At 41.9% G+C, this 25,556-nt stretch overlaps 1 protein-coding gene across 1 annotated transcript in view; it reads right to left on the reverse strand.

Annotated features, from left to right (window-relative positions):
* Positions 1 to 25,556, reverse strand: part of LOC126235131 (guanylate cyclase 32E) — a 954,039-nt gene that overhangs the window by 684,881 nt on the left and 243,602 nt on the right. Inside the window, exon 3 of the mRNA XM_049943867.1 lies at positions 18,960 to 19,246. Within this exon, the coding sequence (XP_049799824.1) occupies positions 18,960 to 19,246 (287 nt within the window). The remainder of the gene's footprint in view (positions 1 to 18,959; positions 19,247 to 25,556) is intronic.

Here is a 25,556-nt window from a genome sequence, read left to right on the forward strand (position 1 = left end):
GACAGCTGAATTAAAGTCTGAAATAACTGAGGTCAAAAGCAGTAATGCTGAATTAAAGTATGAGATTATGGCCAGCCAAACTAATTTTAATAAACGATTGGAGGTAATGGACGATACCTTCAAGGCTGGTTGCAATAAGTTGAAAGAGGATCTAGACAGTTTAAATAATAAAATAGATTGCAACCATGAGGATATTAAGAAAAAGGTTGCTCAACAGTTTTCTGAGATGTATAAAACAGTTAAATCCGAAGTTGCTGAGGTTCGCAAAGACTTCCAAATGGAAGATGCGAAGCTGGAGCACAAGTTAACAGAAAAGATCGAGACGGAATCTGAACTGTGCTCAGATAGGTTTAAAGATGTTAATATTAAAGTCAACATATGTCAAGCTGACATAGATGCAATCAAAACTGATACTACTCATATTGTACAAAGAGTAGATAGTGTAGAGATGAAAGTAGAAAATATTAATACTAACATGGCTAACCTTGAGAGTAAAGTAGCTTCAGTAGCTTCTGGCAATGGTAGTGTACAACAAGTTGTAGCTGCAAACGCCGCTTTTATCGGGTGTCGGCAGTTCTTGCGGTTCGATCCAGATAAAAATATCCATCCACTAGATTTCTGGAACGATTTTGAAGATGTGATTCCACCAACTTGGTCTGAACGAGAGAAAATCTCATTTATTAGAAGTCATTTAGCAGGTGATGCCATGCGTTGGTCAGCTGATGTAATGTTAAAGTGTAAAACATTAGCGGAATTTAAAACTGCTTTTATTAATGAGTATTGGTCTAGCCATAAGCAAAATGAAGTGTTAAGAGAATTTTGGAGTGGAAAACGCTTCAATGCAGGCAAGGAATCTATTAAAGAATTTGCTAGGTCATGGATTTCACGTTTGTCACATTTGGACGAAAAGCTGAAACCTGAGATGATTATACTAGGTCTGGAAGCCAAACTGCCATGGTATTGGCAAACTAGAATTATATCTGCCCCTAGAGACAATCTTGATCGTTTCATTGAATATTTGGAACGTGTAGAACGTGTTGCTGCCAATGAGGAGCAAGCACATAATAACAGAAATGCTAATAACAATAGTAGTAATTTTAGAAACGAGCAAAATGGCAATGTAAACATCAGAACAGTAGGTGTTCGCCATCCTAAGGGAGGTAGGAATTGGGGAAATAGTTATCAGAACCAACAATGGCGTCCAAGGGATAATAATTTGGTTCCAAACAGAAATATGCATGTAAACCACAGTACGGAAAGCAATGCTATGCAAATTAACTATAAGGAAAATAAAGGAAACAGCAGTAGGCCGAGGCAGGAAAACTAGTTCCCGTCTATGAGGACGCTGGCGCTCACCAGGCGGTTACTTTTCCTAAGCCAGTAGTTAAGGGAATTGGTAAGACAGATCAGAATACTCAAACTGAACATGGGGATGAAGAGTCGGTAGCACCTAAGGATACAACAGAAATATTAGATCACTCACAATATTTGATAGACACCGTGTTAGAGACGCTTTCTAAGTGGGAAAAGCAAGAGAAGGCGCAGCTGTGTAACGATAGGGAAGAGCTACAAAATATTGAATTGTCAGGTGAAGAAGCAGAAGAAATTCATGCTTATATTTACGATGAAGATGATGTGCTCTTATCTAAAGTGCCTGTGCAGGATGTTGATAATGTACTAATAGATTTAGGACAGGAAGTAAGTGAGAATGTAGAGGGTAGGTTGTTGGGGGTCGATGAACCCGGTAGCTGTGACCAGTTGTCACTTGAGAAGGAAACCGACGATAATGGTGAAAGTGGTTTAGCTGTAACTAGTGTTATGCCCGGTCTGGAGGCGCAGAATCGCTCAGACTACAGTAATTTGGGTCATGTTCAGCAAACTAAATGTAATGAAGTCGTGCGGTGTTTCGATTTAAAATTAATAGACCGACTGGAAGAGGCAGCTGAAAATGTAATTCAGGAAACCCCTACACACTGTAACCTAAATGTAATGAAGACAGATGTCGATCACTTTAGTTGGAGACAAATCCAAAAGGAACTATTAGATGAATTTGAGGAACCACCTGTACAACATAGAATAAGCCACCCTATAGTAATAGTGAATATGTTGGGTATCAATGTACGTTGTCTCTTAGACAGTGGAAGTGAGGTGAGTGCAATATCTCAGTCCTTCTTTGATGCATTACCTGGTAAAGACAAACTTACAGTAATGAGAGTAACAGGACTAAGAATAATTGGTGCTACTGGCAAGGTGTCAAAAACGATAAAGCAAGAAGCTTTGTTGCCCTTTAACATTAATGGTAATTTAATTGATCATCCATGTTTAATTGTAAACAATCTCAGTATTGAGGTTTTAATTGGCATAGATTTCTTGTCAAAATATCAGAGTGTTGTTGACTTCGAAAGAAGCCAGTTAAAAATGGTCTTGCAAATAACCGGAGTAATTATAGTACCTTTTAGTGATAAACATGTAGTAACTGATGATGAAGCTTGGGAGCTGCCTATACGAATTCTGAAAAATAGGAGGTATTGGGACGAAAGTGTTAACTTTAGTAACAGTAAGCTGAACACAGAAGCAGAAGAAGCAATTATTTTAGACAAAATAGAAGCTAAATTGCAGGAAATCGATAAGATTTCAGCCAATCAAAAGGAAGAACTAATACAGGTTCTAAAAAGGCATCATAAAGTATTTTCAGATCGACGTGGCGTGTTCATAGGAAGCCAATGAAGGCTGTAGGGAGGAGGCTGTTCTGTAACCTCTACACAGTGTGGCAGCTGTGCAGTCCCAGCTGTGTGAGATCTTCTTTCCCTTTTCAGGTCTCACTCACTCTTCATCTTTCCTGTCCACAAAAATTTCGACCTCTTCTTTAAAACTAAATTTTCTGTTATGGCTATCAAGCCATGAATTATGTAACCATTCTATCCACCGATTAGTGAAACAAAATACCTGATATGACAAACCTAATAGTGACAAACAATAGAGAAGTATGACGTAAATAAAATAAAATGTATTTGAGTAACAATTATGTATAGAAGCTTGATAATGTTGTAAGTACAAGTGTTGTTTTATTGGAAATGGTCCCATAATAATATTTTTTTTAAAAAAAAGGATGTACAAATTCATGTACAAGCAGGATCTGAAGTGGTAGTGAAACCTAGTGTATGCATTAGAGCTAACTAAGAAATAGTAAAAGAGATTGCTTAGTGTTAGGAAAATATGCAGGTAAGTTGTAAGAGTAAACTCACCTGGTGTAGCAAGGAAAGGCAGTATAATAGAACTGAGCAGTGTTTGTGGTTGAGACGTGAAGGACACGTCCCTGAAGTATTTATAAGGTTGGAGCTGGCCATTATTTTGGTGTAGTGTGTGACAGGATACACCTACACATATTGAGGTTATAAGTTGGAGGCGTGAATGCGACCATAGGTACCCTTATGTTAAATGAGATAGAGTCGCTCATGGTGTCCTATAGGTTTAAGGAAATTAGCATTACGCTCGTCCATAATTATTTGATGCATTTTAGTGGTAGGTCTGAGAGAGACTACCTGTGGTTTCAGCGTCCAATTGAGTGGAAATGGATTGCCACGTGAGCAAACTAATCAGCTGCAATACACTAAAGATATGAAATAAATGTGCTATCCTATGCTTTAAATGTTAATGAGTGAGTGTCAAATAAGTACATACACTAGCAATATAATTGAAAAACATAATGACAGACGTAAAACATTATTTTAGCTCAGCATAAATACACTTCACAGTAAGTAAGTACCTAATTTCAGATGTGGAATTGACAACAGCAGAGGACCAATAAGTGAATTTAGTAATCAACTAAACGTAGTGTGTTTTGAACACTCGCAACTGTACTATTACCAAAAGTTACTCACATGTATAAAGAAGCTGAGGAACAACTACTAATCAAATATACTCATACTATCTCTAAGAATGAAGTAATAAAAAAAAATGAGTCAGTTAAGTGAATAAAAGACAAATGTATCAGAAATGTACTGAGCATTGGTTCAGTGTTCCGGCCCTGAAATAATAAATTCAGACTAAATATGATTTATGATTGTATGTCTTGAGCATAAATTTTATCTAGTACATGACTAAAGGCGTTTTGAGCCATTTGTTTACCAATTTATGACAATTAAGTAACCTCGAGAGTATTATTGAAAAAGATTCTGTTAACTTTGTTCCAGCAACATATTGAAGGCTAAGATGTATATATCCCCATTTCATTGTGACCCGCCCTTAGATGTTAAGTGAACAGAGTCTGAGGCACTCTTTTTGTTTGTTCTACAGGACAAACCAGATAATGGCAGCCTGGTAGCTGCGTGAAAGCGTGGAGTGACTTGGACACAACTCACCGTGACCCCTCCCCTTTCCCCTTGTAATTTAGAGAGATTGAGAAGGACGCACACCATAGCAACTTCCCCTCCTCTACCCTTGTGAATGGAAGTGTAGGACGCCAGCCAAAGCGGCTACAACCACGTGTGTAAAAATTTAGTTGTGAACTTTTCTTTCAGGTTTATAAAAGACTGATAAGGAATAATCATCTGTTTATGTATCATGTTATCTTCCTTGAATTTGTGTGTGTAAAAATGTATTTGATGTTTTTAATGTAACTAAGATTTTCATAATTTTTCAATTTGCATGTGTTTGTTGGTCTAAGGCAATATGTATGCCAAAATAATTCATTGACTTTGCTTAAAATTTTGAGTAATGACATTGTTTAAAAGGCAGTGAACATGCCCACAATTTAAAAAATTAATGTAGGTAATCAGTTTTCTTTTACTGTTTCTACATGTTTACATTTCAATTTTTGATTTTTCATAGAGAGTTAGACTGTACTCTTGCTTCCCTTTTTGTAATTAATTTTTTTTTTCATTCATTAACATTCATAAACAAAAAAAATTTAAGTAGAGGGTGATGTAGGGAAGCAGCCTACTCACGCTGCAGCAAATTCACATCAGTTTCCATTGTGTGTTAGTCAGTCTGCTAGCTCTGACGTCATAGATGTTGCGCAATACCTTAAAAATCAAGCAAATGACATAAAACTTTCCTAGTATGTCTGGAATAATGATAAACTAATGTGTGTTAAATATTAGCTTGATAACTTCAGCCGTTTCCTTTATTTGGACGTTTTTCTATAAAAATAATTGGCGGCACAGAAAAGAGCTAGAGACTGCAAAATTTGTATTTAGATTCAGCTTTCATAATGATTTAATAAAAATAGTACTTTGGATTTCACAAATTAAGATGTTAGTGTAAATTCATGATTTTGTGGTTTTCATCTCAAAACTAGAGGAAGCAAGATAGATTAAGTGAGCTTATAAATCATACTAGGATGTTTAGATTTTAATAGGTTGGAGGTCCGCTATGATGATGAAGCTGTAAAAAGTTTCTTTCAAATATCTGTTAAATTATAGCGATAGCGGATCTCAAAAGGGACAGTTCAGAGCCCATCTGCTGCGTGCAGTGCAATTAAATTAATTCTCTCGCCTATGTTATTAAAGTTAGCCACGTCAAAAATTTATTATCAATACTTCCCTGCGTGCTGAATGCACAGTTAAATTAGGAGCTTCATCGGCCTTCAGCAAGAGAAGCTAAAATTTATTATGCAACTTGAAGTGGTGCGTTACTAGCACAGCGGCTAGTCGAGACAGCCGATTTGATCGAGCGGTTTCTCAGCGGTCCGCACCCCGGCTTTATATATAAGAGCACTGTGCGAGGAAAAAAAAGGCCCCAGTTCTCTCCAGACGCTGAATGACACGCCATCTGTGTCGGGAATCGCGCCGCGCCAGTATCAGTGCTACTAACAGCCTCGGGTGCCGTATTCTGTTACTCGAGATGCGCGTAACCAGTAAAGCGTTTCAAGTAAAGTGTTAATTCGGGAATGATTTTCATTATCTAGCCTCAGTGTGCGTTTTGTCGTATTTTCACGTGCCGTCGCGGGACAGACATTCTACCAATAATTCAGCGTGGCGTTTGATGAGATATTTCATCAAATTATGGCGAGCATTCATTTCAACAATTATTTCGGACATTTATAGTTGCATTGGCGCAATAGACTCTGAACTGTTCTGTTAGTTAGGTTGGAGGGATATTTGTGTGTATATTTGTGATTTTGAGAATATACTCAACTATTTTGGAAAGTCGTCTTTGATTAGAAATCCCGAACAACTTCCTGACTTTACAGAGCTACAAGCTGCAGCTATAATTGTAATCTCAAGGAAGTGGGCACTAGGAACTCTATTTACAGGCTTCAGGTTTTGTCAAATCGCTTTCTGGGGGTCTACAAAGTAAATAGAGAGCCAGTGTTGAGAACGGCGAAAGACAGCATTAACAACATTCTAAAGCTAGAAACTGACAGCAAGCAAACATTAATGCAGCAGTTATATATTTTACATCCAACAACATTACTCCTCCGCCGCCCCACACACGGAAGTAGCTCTGATTGTGTGAATACCAGCTGTCAAGAAGATAGAAAATTTCTGTTGTCTGAGAAATTAATTGTACGGCAGTTAATCTTATCGCTATAAGACGACACCTCCTATACTCCAAGAAGCAGCTGGATGATCATATCGTTGTCCCCTCTAATTCCAGGTACTTTAAAATACCACTACAGTGTACGAAAGATTCGTCCATTGTCATACGACACGATGAGCATGATTGGAGCACGCAACTCGGAATCAGGAACTTTCCATGTGCTAGGTGAAAACTGAGGCGACATACCCGGTAACAAAACGGTTCTACCCAAAGCAGCCACTTCGGTGGAGAGAGGGAAAATATAGGAACACCAGGTACAGATCGCCGCGCGGAGTGGCCGCGCGGTTAGAGGCGCCACGTCACATTGCGCGGCCTCTAACGCCGGAGGTTCGAGTCCTCCCTCGGGCATGGGTGTATCTGTTGCTCTTAGCATAAGTTAGTTTAAGTAGTGTGTAAGTCTAGGAACCGATGACCTCAGCAGTTTGGTCCTATAGGAATTCACACACACACAGGTACAGATATTAGATTTCCTAAAAACAGTAATCAGTGACACACTTAAAAAAAAAACTTAAATGATTTATATGACATCGTTGTTGTTGTGGTCTTCAGTCCGAAAACAGATTTGATGCAGCTTTCAAAAAATGGTTCAAATGGCTCGGAACAGTATGGGACTTAACAGCTGAGGTCATCAGTCTCATAGAACTTAGAACTACTTAAACCTAACTAACCTAAGGACATCACACACATCCATGCGCGAGGCAGGATTCGGACCAGCGACCGTAGCGGTCGTACGGTTCCAGACTGAAGCGCCTAGAACCGCTGGGCCACCCCTGCATGCGATGCAGCTTACTACGTTCTTTAACTCCATATGACTATTTCAGCCTATCACCGTTTGAATTGGCTTACTGTATTTGTCTGTTAATCTCTCCCTACAATATCTACTTTTACTCAAATTTCTTTTCTTCCCAGTTAGATTCAGTGCTTTGACCTTAGTTATTCTATGAACCCATCTAATCTTCACCAAATTTGAAATGCTTCTATTGTCATCTTCTCTGAACTACTTATCGTTCACATTTCATTTCTGTAGAAGGCTATATTCCAATTAATTAGCTTCAGAGAAAACTTCCTAACACATTTATACTCGATCTGAACCAATTCCTCTTTTTTCAAAAATCTCCTCGCTGCAGCCAGTCGGCATTTTATAACCTCCCTACTTCATCCATCATCAGTTATTTTGCTGCGAAAAAATATCAACACTCATCTACTCCTTTTTTAAATCTAATTCTCTCTACATCGTCTGATTTCATTCGACGATACCCTTGATTTACTTCTTTTGACGCTTATCTTGCATTGTCTAGTCGCATTAATGTGACCGCCTGCTCAAAAGTCTGAAAAAACACCTTTTACTGCGCGCACCGATGCGACGCGCACGAAGGGAGTTAGTGAGGTTCTGGGAGGTACCGACATGGATGTGGTGCCATGCCGACTACAATGCCCTTGCCAGCTGCCCTAGGTTTTTCGGTTGAGGATCCGTTGTGCAAACAGCCAGATCCAGTTGGTCCCACAGATTCTGGATAGGGTTTTGATCCTCGTAGTTTGTTGGCCAATGGAATACGGTGAACTCGTCCTGGCGCTCTTCGAACTATGCATGTACACTGCGAGCAGTTTGACACGTTGCATTGTCCTGCTAGCAGATACCATCGTGCCGAGGATCAAAAACAAACTGCATGTAGGGGTGGACGTAGTGCCCAAGGATAGATGCATACCTGTGTCGATCCATGGCACATTCCGGAATGACGAGATCCCTCAAGGAATGCGGCAAAAACATTCACCAGATCATAAAACACCCTCCTCCGGCCAGTATAAAATGGCTCTGAGCACTATGGGACTTAACATCTGAGGTCATCAGTCCTCTAGAACTTAGAACTACTTAAACCTAACTTAGGGACATCACACACATCCATGCCCGAGGCAGGATTCGGACCTGCGACCGTAGCGGTCGTGCGATTCCAGACTGAAGCGCCTAGAACCGCTCGGCCACACCAGCCGGCCAGGCCAGAACCCTTCCGATGATTGTTACAGGGCGTCTTTCAGGTTTTTCACGCCCTACCTTCCAACAGCAGATGCAGAATGCAAGTGATTCATCGGAAAAGGCCATTTGTCGCCAGTCAGCGGACATCCAATTGCGATACTGGCGTGAGATTTTCAGTCTTTCTTCTCGACGAACAGCAGTCAGCATGTCTACATAACCAGACACCTGCTCCGGAGGCTCATACACAGCAACGTTCGCTGAATACTGTTGAGCAGACAATGTTGGTAGCCCCTTGGTTCGTCTGGGCGGTTAGTTGCTCAACAGTTGCACGTCTGATCGCCAGTACACATTCTCTCAGTTGTTGTTCACTCCTGCCATCTATGGCCCTTTCTGCACCACAGTTACCTCGGCACTGGTTTTGGACAGTGACATTTTGCCATTCGCGATATACTTTAAACACAGCGGTACGCGAACAGTTTGCAAGCAGTTTAAAATAAGAGAAATCAGGGCTCACACAGAAAAATGTAAGTGCTCGTTTTTCCCGCTCACCGTTCGAGATTGGAACGGTAGAGAAACAGCTTCAAGGTAGTTCACTGAACCCGCTGCCAGACACTTAATTCCGAACAGCAGAGTAATCACGTAGATGTAGATGTAGGACGAGACGGAGAGCGAGAGGTAAATGACGAAATGAGGGGGTAAGAGCAGATTGACAGAGAGAGGGAGAGATGGACAGAGAGAGGGTCAAGAAGGAGAGGGACAGAGACAGGGCGAAGGAGGGGATGCAAAAATGAAGATAGGGATAAGTACATAGACGGGAAACGCTGGATACTTAGCTAGTTTGACATAAAATGACAATTTGGAGAGTGATAATGGATGTAAATATTTTAAAATTTATTTATGTTTTTCTTCGAACTGCGATCAAGATATTCAAATTAAAAATGAAAAGATTTCTGTAAACAGGATCAATCACCAAATAAATTTTCATAAATCAGTGCAACACGAAAATGAAACATGAAACATATAAGCCCGACCATAGACTTACGCTTGTCAACGTGAATGGCCTTCTGAAGTGTACCAAAGCTTCGATGAAGAAATTGGTGGAATTGCTCGGTATTTAAGCTCCACAGATGCGAAATGGTTGAAAGGATTTTGCCACTATAAAATACTGTCGACATCGTCAACTATATCTGTGTTTGAGCGAGTGGCAAAGGCTACAAATACATCTGGGCGTCAGAGAAAGCTTTAGGCTGCCCGCCACACATCACTTCACCAAGAGCACTGTCACTCAATTAGTTTTGTAAAAGAACAGGAACACTGAATCTTACTTTTTGTTAATATTTTAATTGACCAATTTTTTAATGTAAATAATGAACTTTGCACCAGTTAGGTTTTTATGCATAGCACAATGGGTTTTGAGAATTTATTCTCATCATCAAGTGGAAATAGTTACATCGGTACTTTATATTATGGCTGCGAATGTGTGGTTCCGCATTTCTTGCTCAGCAGTCTTTTTTTTGTCGTTCTACTATAACTGGAAAATCGCAGAGTATGAACCATAGTTTTTTATCTTGGAAAATAGCATTTTTATCTGTGTGCTTAAAGCCACTATGCCTTCTTCATCGTGGGCGCAAACTAGCATTCATACTGTTTCTTTATCTGAAATCAACATATGGTACAAATATTGTACGAATGTGTTTCAAGGAATTTGGATACAGACAACGGTGTTCCATTCTTCAAGGATTCTATCACTTATCACTTTTATCTTAATTTACTATTTAAATTATCGATTAGCTTTGCATTACATTTTTTTTTATTTTATTGCAAGTATTGAGTGGAATGTGTGAAGAATGGAGATACTTATGGATTAGATACTATAGTTCTTATACGCAAGAGCAACATTTGAAGAAATTGGTTTGACACTGAGACTTCTTCCTCCTTGCTGATTGTAGTTTACAAAAAATTTCTAGCAGCTCCATTAAATGGATTGCATGTGATTTCTGAAAGTGGTGGACTATCTTAAGGTGTTCCTCTATGTTTGTGAATGGGTGTCCAGTGATTCTTGTGTTTGTTGCTACGGCTGCTTCTGTAAATTGTTTATATGCGTGACAGTTGTTGGGTTGGGTGTACCTAATATTAAAGCTCCTGCCTCTCTGTCCTGTGATGATGCTTTAGCAAGTTTTACATGTGAGGTATATATATTCCTGAATCTGAGAATTTGTCTTTTTTTTATTTTTCCAAAAGATTAAAAGGTATTTGGCGTCAAGTTAAAAAGAGACTTCTAGACAGGAAGGTGCCCATATTAAAAGTGACATTATGAAAGTAATATGTTGCACGATGGGTAGTACTATCCAGCACGTATGTACGAAAGAGGAAGAGAATAAAGTTGGTTTCATGGAACTAAACACCCTACCTGATAATAAAACTTTTAATGTTGTATTACAACTCAAGTGCTTGTAGGACAGAGTCGTTCGTTTAAGGGAAACCTAGACAAGCTTTTCTCCAGGATAAAAGAAAGGTAAAAACCAGGCAAGTGGAACAGAATACACCTACGGTCATTCCGATCTGCCCACACACCTTAAGGTCAGAAGGCGGCCTTGCAAGTGGAGGATATTGGACAGGAAAACCTACGCAGTGCTTTGTACCTAGGAATTACTGCACCGGCGAATAGGGTCGGTTGCCGTTTCCACCACACAACGAATCACACCGTTCCCGGGACATGTGAGTTCAATCTATTCTACTCCAGAAATTCTGCGAACGTTGCTGTGGCGCGCAGCGCACAGAGATACAGGGGCTAGGATTACTGACTAACGGTACCCAATGCGACATTTCCAGAACAACTTTCCGATTACCTGCCACCGTCATTGGAACCACTCATACATTAAATGGCTCTGAGCACTATGGGACTTAACTTCCCAGGTCATCAGTCCCCTATAACTTAGAACTACTTAAGCCTAACTAACCTAAGGACATCACACACATCCATGCCCGAGGCAGGATTCGAACCTGCGACCGTAGCGGTCGCGCGGTTCCAGACTGAAGCGCCTTTAACCGCTTGGCCACATCGGCCGGCACTCATACCTTAATTTACGTACCCAAATTACCCTGTGAAGTCCTACCCACTGAATATTTGACCTCTAAAACGAAAACTAAACTCCGTCCGAACAGGCCATGGAAAGCTCAGCGGTACCGACCGGCCGCCGTTTTATCCTCAGTCCATAGGCGTCATTGGATGCGAATACGGAGGGGCATGTGGTCAGCACACATGTCAGCGTATGTCAGTTAACGAGACTGGAGCCGCTATTTCTCAATCAAGCAACTCCTCAGTTTGCCTCACACGGGCTGAGTGCACCCCGCTTGCCAACAGCGCTCAGCAGACCGGATGGTCACCCATCCAAGTGCTAGCCCAGCCCGACAGCGCTTAACTTCGGTGATCTGAGGGAACCGGTGTTACCACTGCAGCAGGCCGTTGGCCGAAAACGTGATCTCTAAACTACATTTATATCTACATGACTACCCTGCAATACACACTTATGTGCCTGGCAGAGTGTTCTTCGAACAATCTTCAGGCTATTTCACTACCGTTCTACTCTGTAACAGAGCGCGGGAGAAATGAAGACTTAAGTCTTTCTGTACGAGCTCTGAATTCTCTTATTTTCTCGTATGAGGATTGGCGAGAGTAAAATATTTTCAAATTCAGAGAATGAAACGGGCAAGTTAGTCATAATAGGACAGCTGCGCTACGTTATTAAGGCACCTCTGTGTCATACGCTGGAGTGAAGACAACGCTGTCGCTACGGCACAGTTACTGCCCCCGTTACCGGGTCTCGAATCTTTAGCCTGCCCTGTACTCCGCGCTGTGCTACTAGGGCTTGGCGCAACCTGCCGTAGCTCGGCCAGTTTGCTATTGGCCGGTTACTCGAGACCACCAGTGGAACACCGTCACGGTGAAGTAGACAACTTAGGAATGCATGGTTACATTTGTTTTCAGAGCATCATCCAACTAGGGTCAATTGTAAGATAATAATTTCGTTCTGAAATTCAAACCAAGTCCGAGTTTAATATATTATTTACTGTGATCTAGACAAACACTACATTAAAATGACGGAGAATACAGTCAACTAAATGGTAAGAAACCGTCAAAGTTTCGCAGAAATTTGTCTGTATTTACTGATGACAAGTTTCTGACCTTTTCAGTACCTTTTAAAATTATCCACATAAGTCATACAACAAAATCCATTACGTTTGAACACTGGACACAAACAATGTGTGTGTGTGTGGCTGACTTCAGCATACCATTTACAATACGACTGTACCTTTCTGCATGTAGTAAAATATATTGTTGCATGCAGCACAGTACGGTCCTTTTCTAAATAATACGTCTCACTCAGCCACACACAGTCGCTTTGACATTGCTGTATGACTTTATTTGAATGATTTGAAAGTGGACTGAAAAGTCTGAAACTAGTCATCAGTTAATAAAGAGAAATTCTGTATAACTTCGATATTTTTTACAATTTTCTTGAATCATATCAAGTTCCTGCCTCACTGGAAATAAGTAGAGAATATGTTTCCAACGAAATGAACCTAAAGTGTCACAATGTTGACTGAAGAATGGCTGCAATGCAATGACCATGAAGTCACGTGAAATATTAAAATACGAAGCTCACTAGAAGCTCAGTTAATCATGAAAGTTCCTCTAAAAATATGGATTGGTACCTCATCTATGTGAAGACTGCTACAAGCTTTCCATAGCTGTGCATCTCCCAAATGCAAAGCAAACAAGACCCACAAAACAATGTACGAGCAATTAATGAGGACGCACAAGTAGCACAGCAAATCCCGCTAACATTGAACTGCTCAGAAAATGGGTAGCACTAATGCAAAATGAGGCACTTATTCCAATCTCAGAACACGTGTGCCACAAATGGTGCCCAGACAAGAAGTCTCTCCCCCTTCGCGTCAGGACCACAAGTCTCTCTCCCACTTCAGCTGGCCGGCAAGTTTCCAAACCTTTTCTCCTCTAAACCTAAAAGTCCACTTGGGGGTGAGGACACCCAGCCATTGCCGCAGTGACCGACGAAAATTTAGTTTTATATTCGTGAATATAGGGAAACCCCGCAGAAAGTTCACATTGTTGGTTTACCGACTGCTTATTAACACGCAAGGGGTTGGTATCGGCTGCTAGCCAACTTCCACTCATTGATCGGGCTTTTGTCAGCTATGGAAGGTGGCGGTCGCGGCACCTGGAGGAAAAGGCAACGAATTTTCACACGGTGAATCAGCAGTGGTATGACAGCCAACTCTTAAATCTGTGCACAGCGAACTTGCAGGGGATTGGTGGAAGCTTTCTTCAAAGGAGAAACCCGCATTCCCCGCCAAAGCATTGCAGTGAGTAGGGGCTTACTATCCTCTGCGAATTGCAATGCCCTGGAGATACCTTCCGTCTTCTAGAGTTCCTGTGCCTGACCTGATGGTCAAACCAGACGACGGGACGAACGCCTGGACCCGTTAGTTTCTTAAAAAGATAATCTGAAATCTTATTACAGAGTTAGCAAGCTTGTTATCTACCCAAAAATAGTCAAGAAAAGAGCAGAAAAATAATCAAAGAACTCTTAGTGATATTTAACTGTCATGTCTCAACCTACTATATACTGGTGCGCCAAAGAAACTGGTATAGGCAAGCGTATTCAAATACAGAGATATATAAACAAGCAGATACGGAACTGACGTCGGCAACGCCTATATCAGACAACAAGTGTCTGGTGCAATTGTTAGATCGGTTACTGCTGCTACAATGGCAGCTTATCAAGATTTAATTCAGTTTAAGCGTGGTGTTCTAGTCGGCGTACGAGAGATGCGACACAGCATCCCCGACATAGCGATGAAGTGGGGATTTTCCAGTACGACCATTTCACGTATGTATCGTGAGTGTCCCCCACCCCCTCCCCAAGAACCATGGACCTTGCCGTCGGTGGGGAAGCTTGCGTGCCTCAGCGATACAGATGGCCGTACCGTAGGTGCAACCACAACGGAGGGGTATCTGTTGAGAGGCCAGACAAACGTGTGGTTCCTGAAGAGGGGCAGCAACCTCTTCAGTAGTTGCAGGGGCAACAGTCTGGATGATTGACTGATCCGGCCTTGTAACACTAACCGAAACGGCCTTGCTGTGCTGGTACTGCGAACGGCTGAAAGCAAGGGGAAACTACAGCCGTAATTTTTCCCGAGGGCATGCAGCTTTACTGTATGGTTAAATGATGATGGCGTCCTCTTGGGTAAAATATTCCGGAGGTAAAATAGTCCCCCATTCGGATCTCCGGACGGGGACTACTCAGCAGGAAGTCGTTATCAGGAGAAAGAAAACTGGCGTTCTACGGATCGGAACGTGGAATGTCAGATCCCTGAATCGAGCAGGTAGGTTAGAAAATTTAAAAAGGGAAATGGATAGGTTAAAGTTAGATATAGTAGGAGTTAGTGAAGTTCGGTGGCAGGAGGAACAAGACTTTTGGTCAGGCGAATACAGGGTTATAAATACAAAATCAAATAGGGGTAATGAAGGAGTCGGTTTAATAATGAATAAAAAAATAGGAGTGCGGGTTAGCTACTACAAACAGCATAGTGAACGCATTATTGTGGCGAAGATAGACACGAAGCCGCCTACTACAGTAGTACAAGTTTATATGCCAACTAGCTCAGCAGATGACGAATAAATTGAAGAAATGTATGATGAAATAAAAGAAATTATTCAGATAGTGAAGGGAGATAAAAATTTAATAGTCATGGTTGACTGGAAATCGGTAGTAGGAAAAGGGAGAGAAGAAAACGTAGTAGGTGAATATGGATTGGGGCTAAGAAATGAAAGAGGAAGCCGTCTGGTAGAATTTTGCACAGACGGCAACTTAACAATAGCTAACACTTGGCTCAAGAATCATAAAAGAAGGTTGTATACATAGAAGAAGCCTGGAGATACTGACAGCTTTCAGATAGACTATATAATGGTAAGACAGAGATTTAGGAACCAGGTTTTAAATTGTAAGACATTTCCAGGGGCAGATGTGGACTCTGACCACAATCTATTGGTTATGAACTGTAGATTAAAACTGAAGAAACTGCAAAAAAGGTGGGAATTTAAGGAGATGGGACCTGGATAAACTGAAAGAACCAAAGGTTGTAGAGAGCTTCAGGGAGAGCATAAGGGAACAATTGACAGGAATGGGGGAAAGAAATAGAGTAGAAGAAGAATGGGTAGGTTTGAGAGATGAAGTGGTGAAGGCAGCAGAGGATCAAGTAGGTAAAAAGACGAAGGCTGGTAGAAATCCTTGGATAACAGAAGAAATATTGAATTTAATTGATGAAAGGAGAAAATATAAAAATGAGGTAAATGAAGTAGGCCAAAAGAAATACAAACATCTCAAAACTGAGATCGGCAGGAAGTGCAAAATGGCTAAGCAGGGATGGCAAGAGGACAAATGTAAGGATGTAGAGGCTTATCTCACTATGGGTAAGATAGATACTGCCTACAGAAAAATTAGAGAGACCTTTGGAGAAAAGAGAACCACTTGTATGAATATCAAGAGCTCAGATGGAAACCCAGTTCTAAGCAAAGAAGGGAAAGCAGAAAGGTGGAAGGAGTATATAGAGGGTCTATACAAGGGCAATGTACTTGAGGACAATATTATGGAAATGGAAGAGGATGTAGATGAAGATGAAATGGGAGATAAGATACTGCGTGAAGAGTTTGACAGAGCACTGAAAGACCTAAGTCGAAACAAGGCCCCGGGAGTAGGCAACATTCCATTAGAACTACTGACGGCCTAGGGAGAGCCAGTCCTGACAAAACTCTACCATCCGGTGAGCAAGATGTACGAGACAGGCGAAATACCCTCAGACTTCAAGAAGAATATAATAATTCCAATCCCAAAGGAAGCAGGTGCTGACAGATGTGAAAATTACCGAACTATCAGTTTAATAAGTCACGGATGCAAAATACTAACGCGAATTCTTTACAGACGAATGGAAAAACTGGTAGAAGCAGACCTCGGGGAAGATCAGTTTGGATTCCGTAGAAATATTGGAACACTTGAGGCGATACTGACCTTACGACTTATATTAGACGCCAGATTAAGGAAAGGCAAACCTACGTTCCTAGCATTTGTAGACTTAGAGAAAGCTTTTGACAATGTTGACTGGAATACTCTTTCTAATTATGAAGGTGGCAGGGGTAAAATATAGAGAGCGAAAGGCTATTTACAATTTGTACAGAAACCAGATGGCAGTTATAAGAGTCGAGGGGCATGAAAGGGAAGCAGTGGTTGGGAAGGGAGTGCGACAGGGCTGTAGCCTCTCCCCGATGTTATTCAATCTGTATATTGAGCAAGCAGTAAGGGAAACAAAAGAAACATTCGGAGTAGGTATTAAAATCCATGGAGAAGAAATAAAAACTTTGAGGTTCGCCGATGACATTGTAATTCTGTCAGAGATAGCAAAGGATTTGGAAGAGCAGTTGAACGGAATGGACAGTGTCATGAAAGGAGGGTATAAGATGAACATCAACAAAAGCAAAACGAGGATAATGGAATTTAGTCGAATTAAGTCGGGTGATGCTGAGGGAATTAGATTAGGAAATGAGATACTTAAAGTAGTAGAGGAGTTTTGCTATTTGGGGAGAAAAATAACTGATGATGGTCGAAGTAGAGAGGATATAAAATGTAGACTGGCAATGGCAAGGAAAGCGGTTCTGAAGAAGAGAAATTTGTTAACATCGAGTATAGATTTAAGTGTCAGGAAGTCGTTTCTGAAAGTATTTGTATGGAGCGTAGCCATGTATGGAAGTGAAACATGGACGATAACTAGTTTGGACAAGAAGAGAATAGAAGCTTTCGAAATGTGGTGATACAGAAGAATGCTGAAATTTAGATGGGTAGATCATATAACTAATGAGGAGGTATTGAATAGGATTGGGGAGGAGAGAAGTTTGTGGCACAACTTGACTAGAAGAAGGGATCGGTTGGTAGGACATGTTCTGAGGCATCAAGGGATCACAAATTTAGTATTGGAGGACAGCGTGGAGGGTAAAAATCGTAGAGGGAGGTCAAGAGATGAATACACTAAACAGATTCAGAAGGATGTAGGTTGCAGTAGGTACTGGGAGATGAAGAAGCTTGCACAGGATAGAGCAGCACCGAGAGCTGCATCTAACCTGTCTCAGGACGGAAGACCACAACAAACAACAACATCGTGAGTGTCAGGAATCCGGTAAAACATCAAATCTCCGATGTCGCTGCGGCAGAAAAAGATCCTGCAATTACGGGACCAACGACTACTGACGAGAATCGTTTAGTGTGACAGAAGTGCAACCCTTTCGCAGATTGCTACAGATTTCAATGCTGGGTCATAAACAAATGTCAACGTGCGAACTATTCAACAGAAAATCACCGATATGGGCTTTCGGAGTCGAAAGCCCACTCGTGTACCCGAGATGGCTGCATGACACAAAGCTAAACGCCTCGCCTGGGCCTGTCAACAGCGACATTCGACTGTTGATGACTGGAAACATGTTGCCTGGTCGGAGGAATCTCGTTTCAAATGGATTTGTACGGGTCTAGAGACAACCTCATGAATTCATGGACCCTGCATGCCAGCAGGGGACTGTTCAGGCTGGTAGAGGCTCTGTAATGGTGTAGGACGTGTGTAGTTGCATTGATACGGGGCACCCGATACTTCTAGAGACGACTCTGACAGGTGACACGTACGTAACCATCCTGTCTGACTACCTGCATCCATTCACTTCCATTGTGAATTCCGACGAGCTTGGACAATTACAGCAGAACAATGCGACACCCCACACGTCCAGAAGTGCTACAGAGTGGCTCCAGGAACATTCTTCTAAGTTTTTCCGCAGCTAGTGGTCTCGCGGTCGCGTTCTCGCTTCCCGTTCACCGGGTCCCGGGTTCGATTCCGGGCGGGGTCAGGATTTTCACCTGCCTCGACATGACTGGGCGTTTGTGTTGTCCTCATCATTTCATCATCATTCATAAAAATGGAGAGATTGGGCTGAGCAAAGATTGGGAATTTGTACTCGCGCTGTTAACCTGCTCAGTTGAGCGCCCAACAAACCAAAGATCATGTTCTGAGTTTAAACACTTTTGCTGCCCACCAAACTCCCCAGACATGAACATTATTGAGCATTCCTGGGATACCTTGCAAAGTGCAGTTCAGAAGAAACCTTGACACTCTCTCACTATTACAGATTTATGGAGAGCCCTGCAAGAGTCATGGTGTCAGTTCCCGCCAGCACTACTACAGACATTAGTCGAGTCCATGCCACGTCGTGTTGCGGCACTTCTGCGTGTTCGCTGGGCAGGTGTATCAGTTTCTTTGGCTCTTCAGTGTAGTACTTTGAACAGGGCGTAGTATCAGCAGCAGCGGCAGCAGTGGCCGTACTCACGTAGGAGATCATGGGCAGGTTGAAGGCGGCGGCCATGCGCGCCTCGTGCACGCAGGTCTCCTGCGGCCCGATGTAGGCGGTGATGTTGCGGCGCCAGAGCTCGGCGGTGCGCCGGATGCTGGTCGTCTCCTCGCCGTACGTCTCGGCCACCTGGAAGTGCAGCGAGTGGCCGCGCGCCCACAGCTCGCCGCCGCGCCCGTTGACGCGCTCCACGGCCAGCGAGATGGCGCCGGACACCGTGCGGCCTGGCCGCTCGTACTTCCTGTCCCCAGGCCGCCGGTCCAGACCTGCGCCAACAGGGGGTCACTCGCGGCGGCACGACCCACCTCCACAGACAGGGACAGGCTTACACGTGAACTTCACAGGCACTTACCTAGCTGGGCCACTTCAACGAGCAATAATAACTACACCACTGGCCATTAAAATTGCTACACCAAGAAGAAATGCAGATGATAAACGGGTATTCATTGGACAAATATATTGTACTAGAACTGACATGTGATTACATTTTCACGCAATTAGGCTGCATAGATCATGAGAAGTCAGTACCCAGAACAACCACCTCTGGCCGTAATAACAGCCCTGATACGCCTGGGCATTGTCAAACAGAGCTTGGATGGCGTGTACAGGTACAGCCGCCCATACAGCTTCAACACGATACCACACATCAAGAGTAGTGACTGGCGTATTGTGACGAGCCAGTTGCTCGGCCACCATTGACCAGACGTTTTCAATTGGTGAGAGATCTGGAGAATATGCTGGCCTGGGTAGCAGTCGAATATTTTCTGTATCCAGAAAGGCCCGTACAGGACCTGGAACATGCGGTCGTGCATTATCCTGCTGAAATGTAGGGTTTCGCAGGGATCGAATAAAGGGTAGAGCCACGGGTCGTAACACATCTGAAATGTAACGTCCACTGTTCAAAGTGCCGTCAATGCGAACAAGAAGTGACCGAGACGTGTAAGCAATGGCACCCCATACCGTCACGCCAGATGATACGCCAGAATGGCGAAGACGAATACACGCTTCCAATGTGCGTTCACCGCGATGTCGCCAAACATGGATGCGACCATCATGATGCTGTAAACAGAACCTGGATTCATCAGAAAAAATGATGACGTTTTGCTATTCGTGCACCCACATTCGACGTTGAGGCACCATCGCAGGCGCTCCTGTCTGTGATGCAGCGTCAAGGGTAACCGCAGCCGTGGTCTCCGAGCTGATAGTCCATGCTGCTACAAGCGTCGTCCAATTGTTCGTGCAGATGGTGCTTGTCTTGGAAACGTCCCCATCTGTTGGCTCAGGGATCGAGACGTGGCTGCACGATCCGTTACAGCCATGCGGATAAGATGCCTGTCATCTCGACTGCTAGTGATACGAGGCCGTTGGGATCCAGCACGGCGTTCCGTATTACCCTACTGAGCCCATCGATTCCATAGTCTGCTAACAGTCATTGGATCTCGACCAACGTGAGCAGCAATCTCGCGATACGATAAACCTCAATCGCGATATGCTAAAATCCGATCTTTATCAAAGTCGGAAATGTGGTGGTACGCATTTCTCCTCCTTACACGAGGCATCACAACAACGTTTCACCATGCAACGCCGGTCAACTGCTATTTGAGTATGAGAAATCGGTTGGAAACTTTCTTCATGTCAGCACGTTGTAGTTGTCGCCACCGGTGCCAACCTTGTGTGGATTCTCTGAAAAGCTAATCATTTGCATATCACAGCATCTTCTTCCTGTCGGTTAAATTTTCCCATTGTAGATGGGAAGATGGAGGTAAGTGCCCAAACTCCAAGTATATCCCTCCGCTCCCCGACCCCAAAGTAAATCCCCTGGTTTTTTGGCTTTGGCTCTGCGTTCTCCTGACCTCTAGTGAAGCCAAGTACAAGGCTACTTCCACTGTGTAGCAGCGTGCACAAGTCGCCCGCTTCACTTGTTTCGTATTAATTTTCTATTAGATGTTTTGATAACGGAAAAAGTTTTTGCTAACTGCTGCAGTTTACATTATTTCTCTTATATACTGAGAGATAAGCTTTTGAACTATATGTTTTTGAGTAGTAAAATTTAAGATTATCGGTTATGTGTAAAGCGTTTAATCTACATGTTGGTTACAAATTAATTTGTCAAGAAAAAGGAGGGGGTATCTTTCCCCCCTCCTTTAGTTGCTTAAACTGGACCCTTCATTTTTCTCCATTTTTAAATGTCGCCTGTATTAGTACATATACTTAATCTTTTGTAATTCTACTTCAGATTTGAAGAGGATATCGAAAAGTGTGGACGTCTTCTAAAATAACCACTGCTACTGACGCAGTTCCGAAAAAGGTAAATAAGCTGTTTCACTTCCTAATAACGACACTTCCGAGGCAGTGCAATATGATGTATGGTACACCAGAGGAAGTACCAAAAACAGAGGCAGGCCCACAATTTTGGGTAAAGATCATGAAAAAGAACTGGTATAGCATTGTCTTGATATGGAAACTTCTTTCTTCAGGCTTACTCATAGAGGCTTGTGAAAAATGGCTGTACAGGTATCAGAGAGAAATAACAGTGAATACTCTTTGAAAGATGATATTTCTACTGAAAAGAGCGGTAGCCTTTTTCTTAAACGTCACCAAACCACACTGTCTGAAAGAAAGCCTACAGGAACACCCTTTAACTAGGCTCCTGGATTCTATAACATTCTGGAAGATGTTAAATTAGACCTAATTTGAAACTCTATTACGTTTCCTCCAATTTAAAACCTTCCTCCTATTTTATTTAGTGCCATTTTGCAAATTTATATAAGTGCTACAATTTCGCAGCTGTTTTCCAAACTCGTTAAGTGTAAGGTTCTTGAAAATATTTTTGTTTCATTATAGCTTTTAATGCTACTTTGTAAGAGTAAAACGTAAATGGAGCATAAAATTATAAAGTAAATATTTCATAGTTTTAAAGCATTCTGTTGTTGCTGTGGTCTTCAGTCCAGAGACTGGTTTGATGCAGCTCTCCCTGCTACTCTGTCCAGTGCCAGTTTCTTCACCTCCCAGTACCTACTGCAGCCTACATCCTACTGAATCTGCTTAGCGTATTCATCTCTTGGTATCCCTCTACGATTTTTACCCTCCACCCTTCCCTTCAATACTAAACTGGTGATCCCTTGATGCCTCAGAAAATGTCCTAAAACCGATCCCTTCTTCTAGTCAAGTTGTGCCACAAAATTTTCTTCTCCCCAATTCTATTCAGTACCTCCTCATTAGCTGTGTGATATACCTATCTAATCTTCAGCATTCTTCTGTAGCATCACATTTCGAAAGCTTCTGTTCTATTCTTATCTAAACTATTTATCGTCTATATTTGGCTTCCACACATGGCTACACACCGTACAAATACTTTCAGAAACGACTTCCTGACAAACCTTTACTCCATGTTAACAGATTTCTCTTCTTCAGAAGCGCTTTCCCTGCCATTACCAGTCTACATTTTATATCCTCTCTACTTCGACAATCATCAGTTATTTTGCTCCCCAAATAGCAGAACTCATCTTCTACTTTAAGTGTATCGTTTCCTAATCTAATTCCCATAGCATCACTCGACTTAATTCAACTACATTCCATTATCCCCGTTTTGCTTTTAATGATGTTCATCTTATATTCCTTTCAAGACACTGTCCATTCCGTTCAACTGCTCTTCCAGGTCCTTTGCTGTCTCTGACAGAATTACAATGTCATCGGCAAACCTCAAAGCTTTTAATTCTTTTCCGTGGATTTTAATTCCTACTCCGAATTTTTCTTTTGTTTCCTTTACTGCTTGCTCAATATACAAATTGTATAACATCGGGGATAGGCTACAACCTTGTCCCACTCCCCTCCTGACCACCGCTTCTCTTTCATGTCCCTCGACTCTTATAACTGCCATCTGGTTTCTACAAATTGTAAATAGCTTTTCGCTCCCTTTATTTTACCCCTGACACCTTCAGAATTTGAAAGGGAGTATTCCAGTCAACATTGTCAAAAGCTTTCTCTAAGTTACATATGCTAGAAACGTAGGTTTGACTTTCCTTAATCCATCTTCTAAGTTAAGTCGTAGGGTCAGTATTGACTCACGTGTTCCAACATTTCTACGGAATCCAAACTGATCTTCCCCGGGGTCGGCTTCTACCAGTTTTTCCTTTCGATTTAAGAATTCGCGTTACTATTTTGCAGCCGTGACATATTAAAATGGTAGTTCGGTAATTTTCACATCTGTCAATACATGCTTTCTTTGGGATTGGAATTATTATATTCATCTTGAAGTCTGAGGTTATTTTACCTGTCCCATACATTTTGCTCACCAGATGGTAGAGTTTTGTCAGGGCCTGGCTCTCCCAAGGCTGTCAGCAGTTCTAATTGTTGTCTACTTCCCGTCGATCTCATTTTTGAGACGTTTGTATTCCTTCTTGCCTGCTTCATTAATTGCATTTCAATTAAATTCAGTATATCTTCCGTTACACAAGGATTTCTACGAGCCCTCTTCTTTTTACCTACTTGATCCTTTGCTGCCTTCACTGTTTCATCCCTCAAAGCTATCCATTCTTATTCTACTGTGTTTCTTTTCCCCATTCTTGTTAATCTTTCCCTAATGCTCTCCCTGGAAATCTCTTCAACCGCTGGTTCTGTCAGTTTATCCAGGACCCATTTCCTTAAATTCCCACCTTTTTATGCAATTTCTTCAGTTTTAATCTACAGTTTTTAACCAAAAGAATGTGGGTCAGTGTCCACATCTGCCACTGGAAATGTCTAACAGTCTAAAACCTTGTTCCTAAATTAATGTCTTACAATTATATAATGTATCTGAAACCTTCCAGTATCTCCAAGCCTCTTCCATGTATACAACCTTCTTTCATGTTTCTTGAACGAAGTGTTAGCTCTGATTAAGTTATGCTCTGTGCAAACTTCTACCAGGCGGTTTCCTCTTTCATTTCTTACCCCCATTCTATGTTCACCTACGACGTTTCCTTCTCTTCCTTTTCCCAATATCGAAATCGAGTCACCCACGACTATAAAATTTTCGTCTCCCTTCACTATGTGAATAATTTCTTTTCTCTCATCATACATTTCATCAATCTCTTCGTCATCTGCGTAGCTAGTTGGCATATAAACGTTAAAAGCATAATTTCTTAATATTTTTTATTTCTTAAGAATCAGAAACAAAGTAGGGGTCCGCTTTTGGGCACTTACGTCTAATCTCTGAAATTCTGGTAATAGCAAATATAAAGTACAGAGCGTGAAAGGTTATCTGCAACTAGTACAGAAGCCTGACAAAAATTAAAAGCTTAGAAGTGGAAGGGAAGCACTAATTGACAAGGACGTGAGATAGAATTGTAACAGATCTCAGATGTTATTCAGTCTCTACATTGAGCAAGCTGTACAGGAAACCAAGGAGAAGTTTGAAAAGGCCTCTGCCAAGTTGATGGAAAAGAAATGAAGATTTTCATTGTAATTCCGTCAGTTTAACGGAATGGATAGTGTCTTGGAAATAGGTTACGGAACGCACATCAACATTTGCAAAACAAGGATAATGAATGTAGTCGAAAAAAATTTTGGGATATTGAGAGACAGCAGATCAGGTAATGAGACATTAAAAGTAGCAGGTAAGGTTCGCTATGTGGGCAGCAAAGTAACTGATGGTGTCCAAAGTAGTGACGATCTGAAATGGAGAAAGGCAATAGAAAAAAAAAGCAACTGAGAAACAGAAATTTGTCAACAACAAATGTAAGTGTCAGGGATTGTTCTCGGAAGGTATGCGTACTTTGTGTAACATTGTTTGGAAGCGAAGCATGGATAGATTCTGAGGAATCAAGGAAAGTCCAGTTTTGATTATGAAGAGAAGTATAAGGGTAAATTTGTAGATGGAGGCCATGGTTTGACTTCATTAAGTCGGTTCAAATGGATGTTGGCTGCTGAAGCTATGCAGAGATGAAAAAACTTGCGCCGGATAAACTCACATCGAGAGCTGGATAAAATCAATTATAGCGCTGAGGTTAAGAACAACAAATAGAACAAAAACGGCTAGGTCCATCTCTGCGATTAAATAAAATCCTGAAAAATGTAGAAATTCACGCTTATTCAAATAATACTGGCTATTATGCCATGGTCGACTGAACTACCTAAAATTATGTACCCTCCGCCACAGGCCGCACAGTGACTTGTGGAGTACAAGTGCACAGATGGAATTCCACAGTGAGTGTATCACTCACAGGTAGTTACCTACTCGCAGGAAATTTAAAAACAACGCGCACTGTTTTGAAGAGTGAGATATTCTTTCTGGGAACAGCCGCATCGACTGTGGCTAAGTAGTTTCTCCGGAGTACAAAGCTTTTCAGGAGTGCTAGTCCTACAAGATGTGCACGAAAACTTGCATATCTTACGCGGTAAGGAGTGATCGGCAGCTTTCCACACTGGCTAGCAGAGGCGGTTGGCAATCTGGCGCTTTCAGAGGCAGTGGGATGAGGTGCCGATGCAGTTATTGCTCGTGACGTTAGCAAACAGATACGTGGAGAACGTACATTCATTGTGACGCGAATCAAGTAAGTTTAATTAGTAAATGTTTGCTAGCAAAATTTATCTTTCGCA

Source organism: Schistocerca nitens, chromosome 1 (genome assembly GCF_023898315.1).
Source record: "Schistocerca nitens isolate TAMUIC-IGC-003100 chromosome 1, iqSchNite1.1, whole genome shotgun sequence".
Classification (NCBI taxonomy): Eukaryota; Metazoa; Arthropoda; class Insecta; order Orthoptera; family Acrididae; genus Schistocerca; species Schistocerca nitens.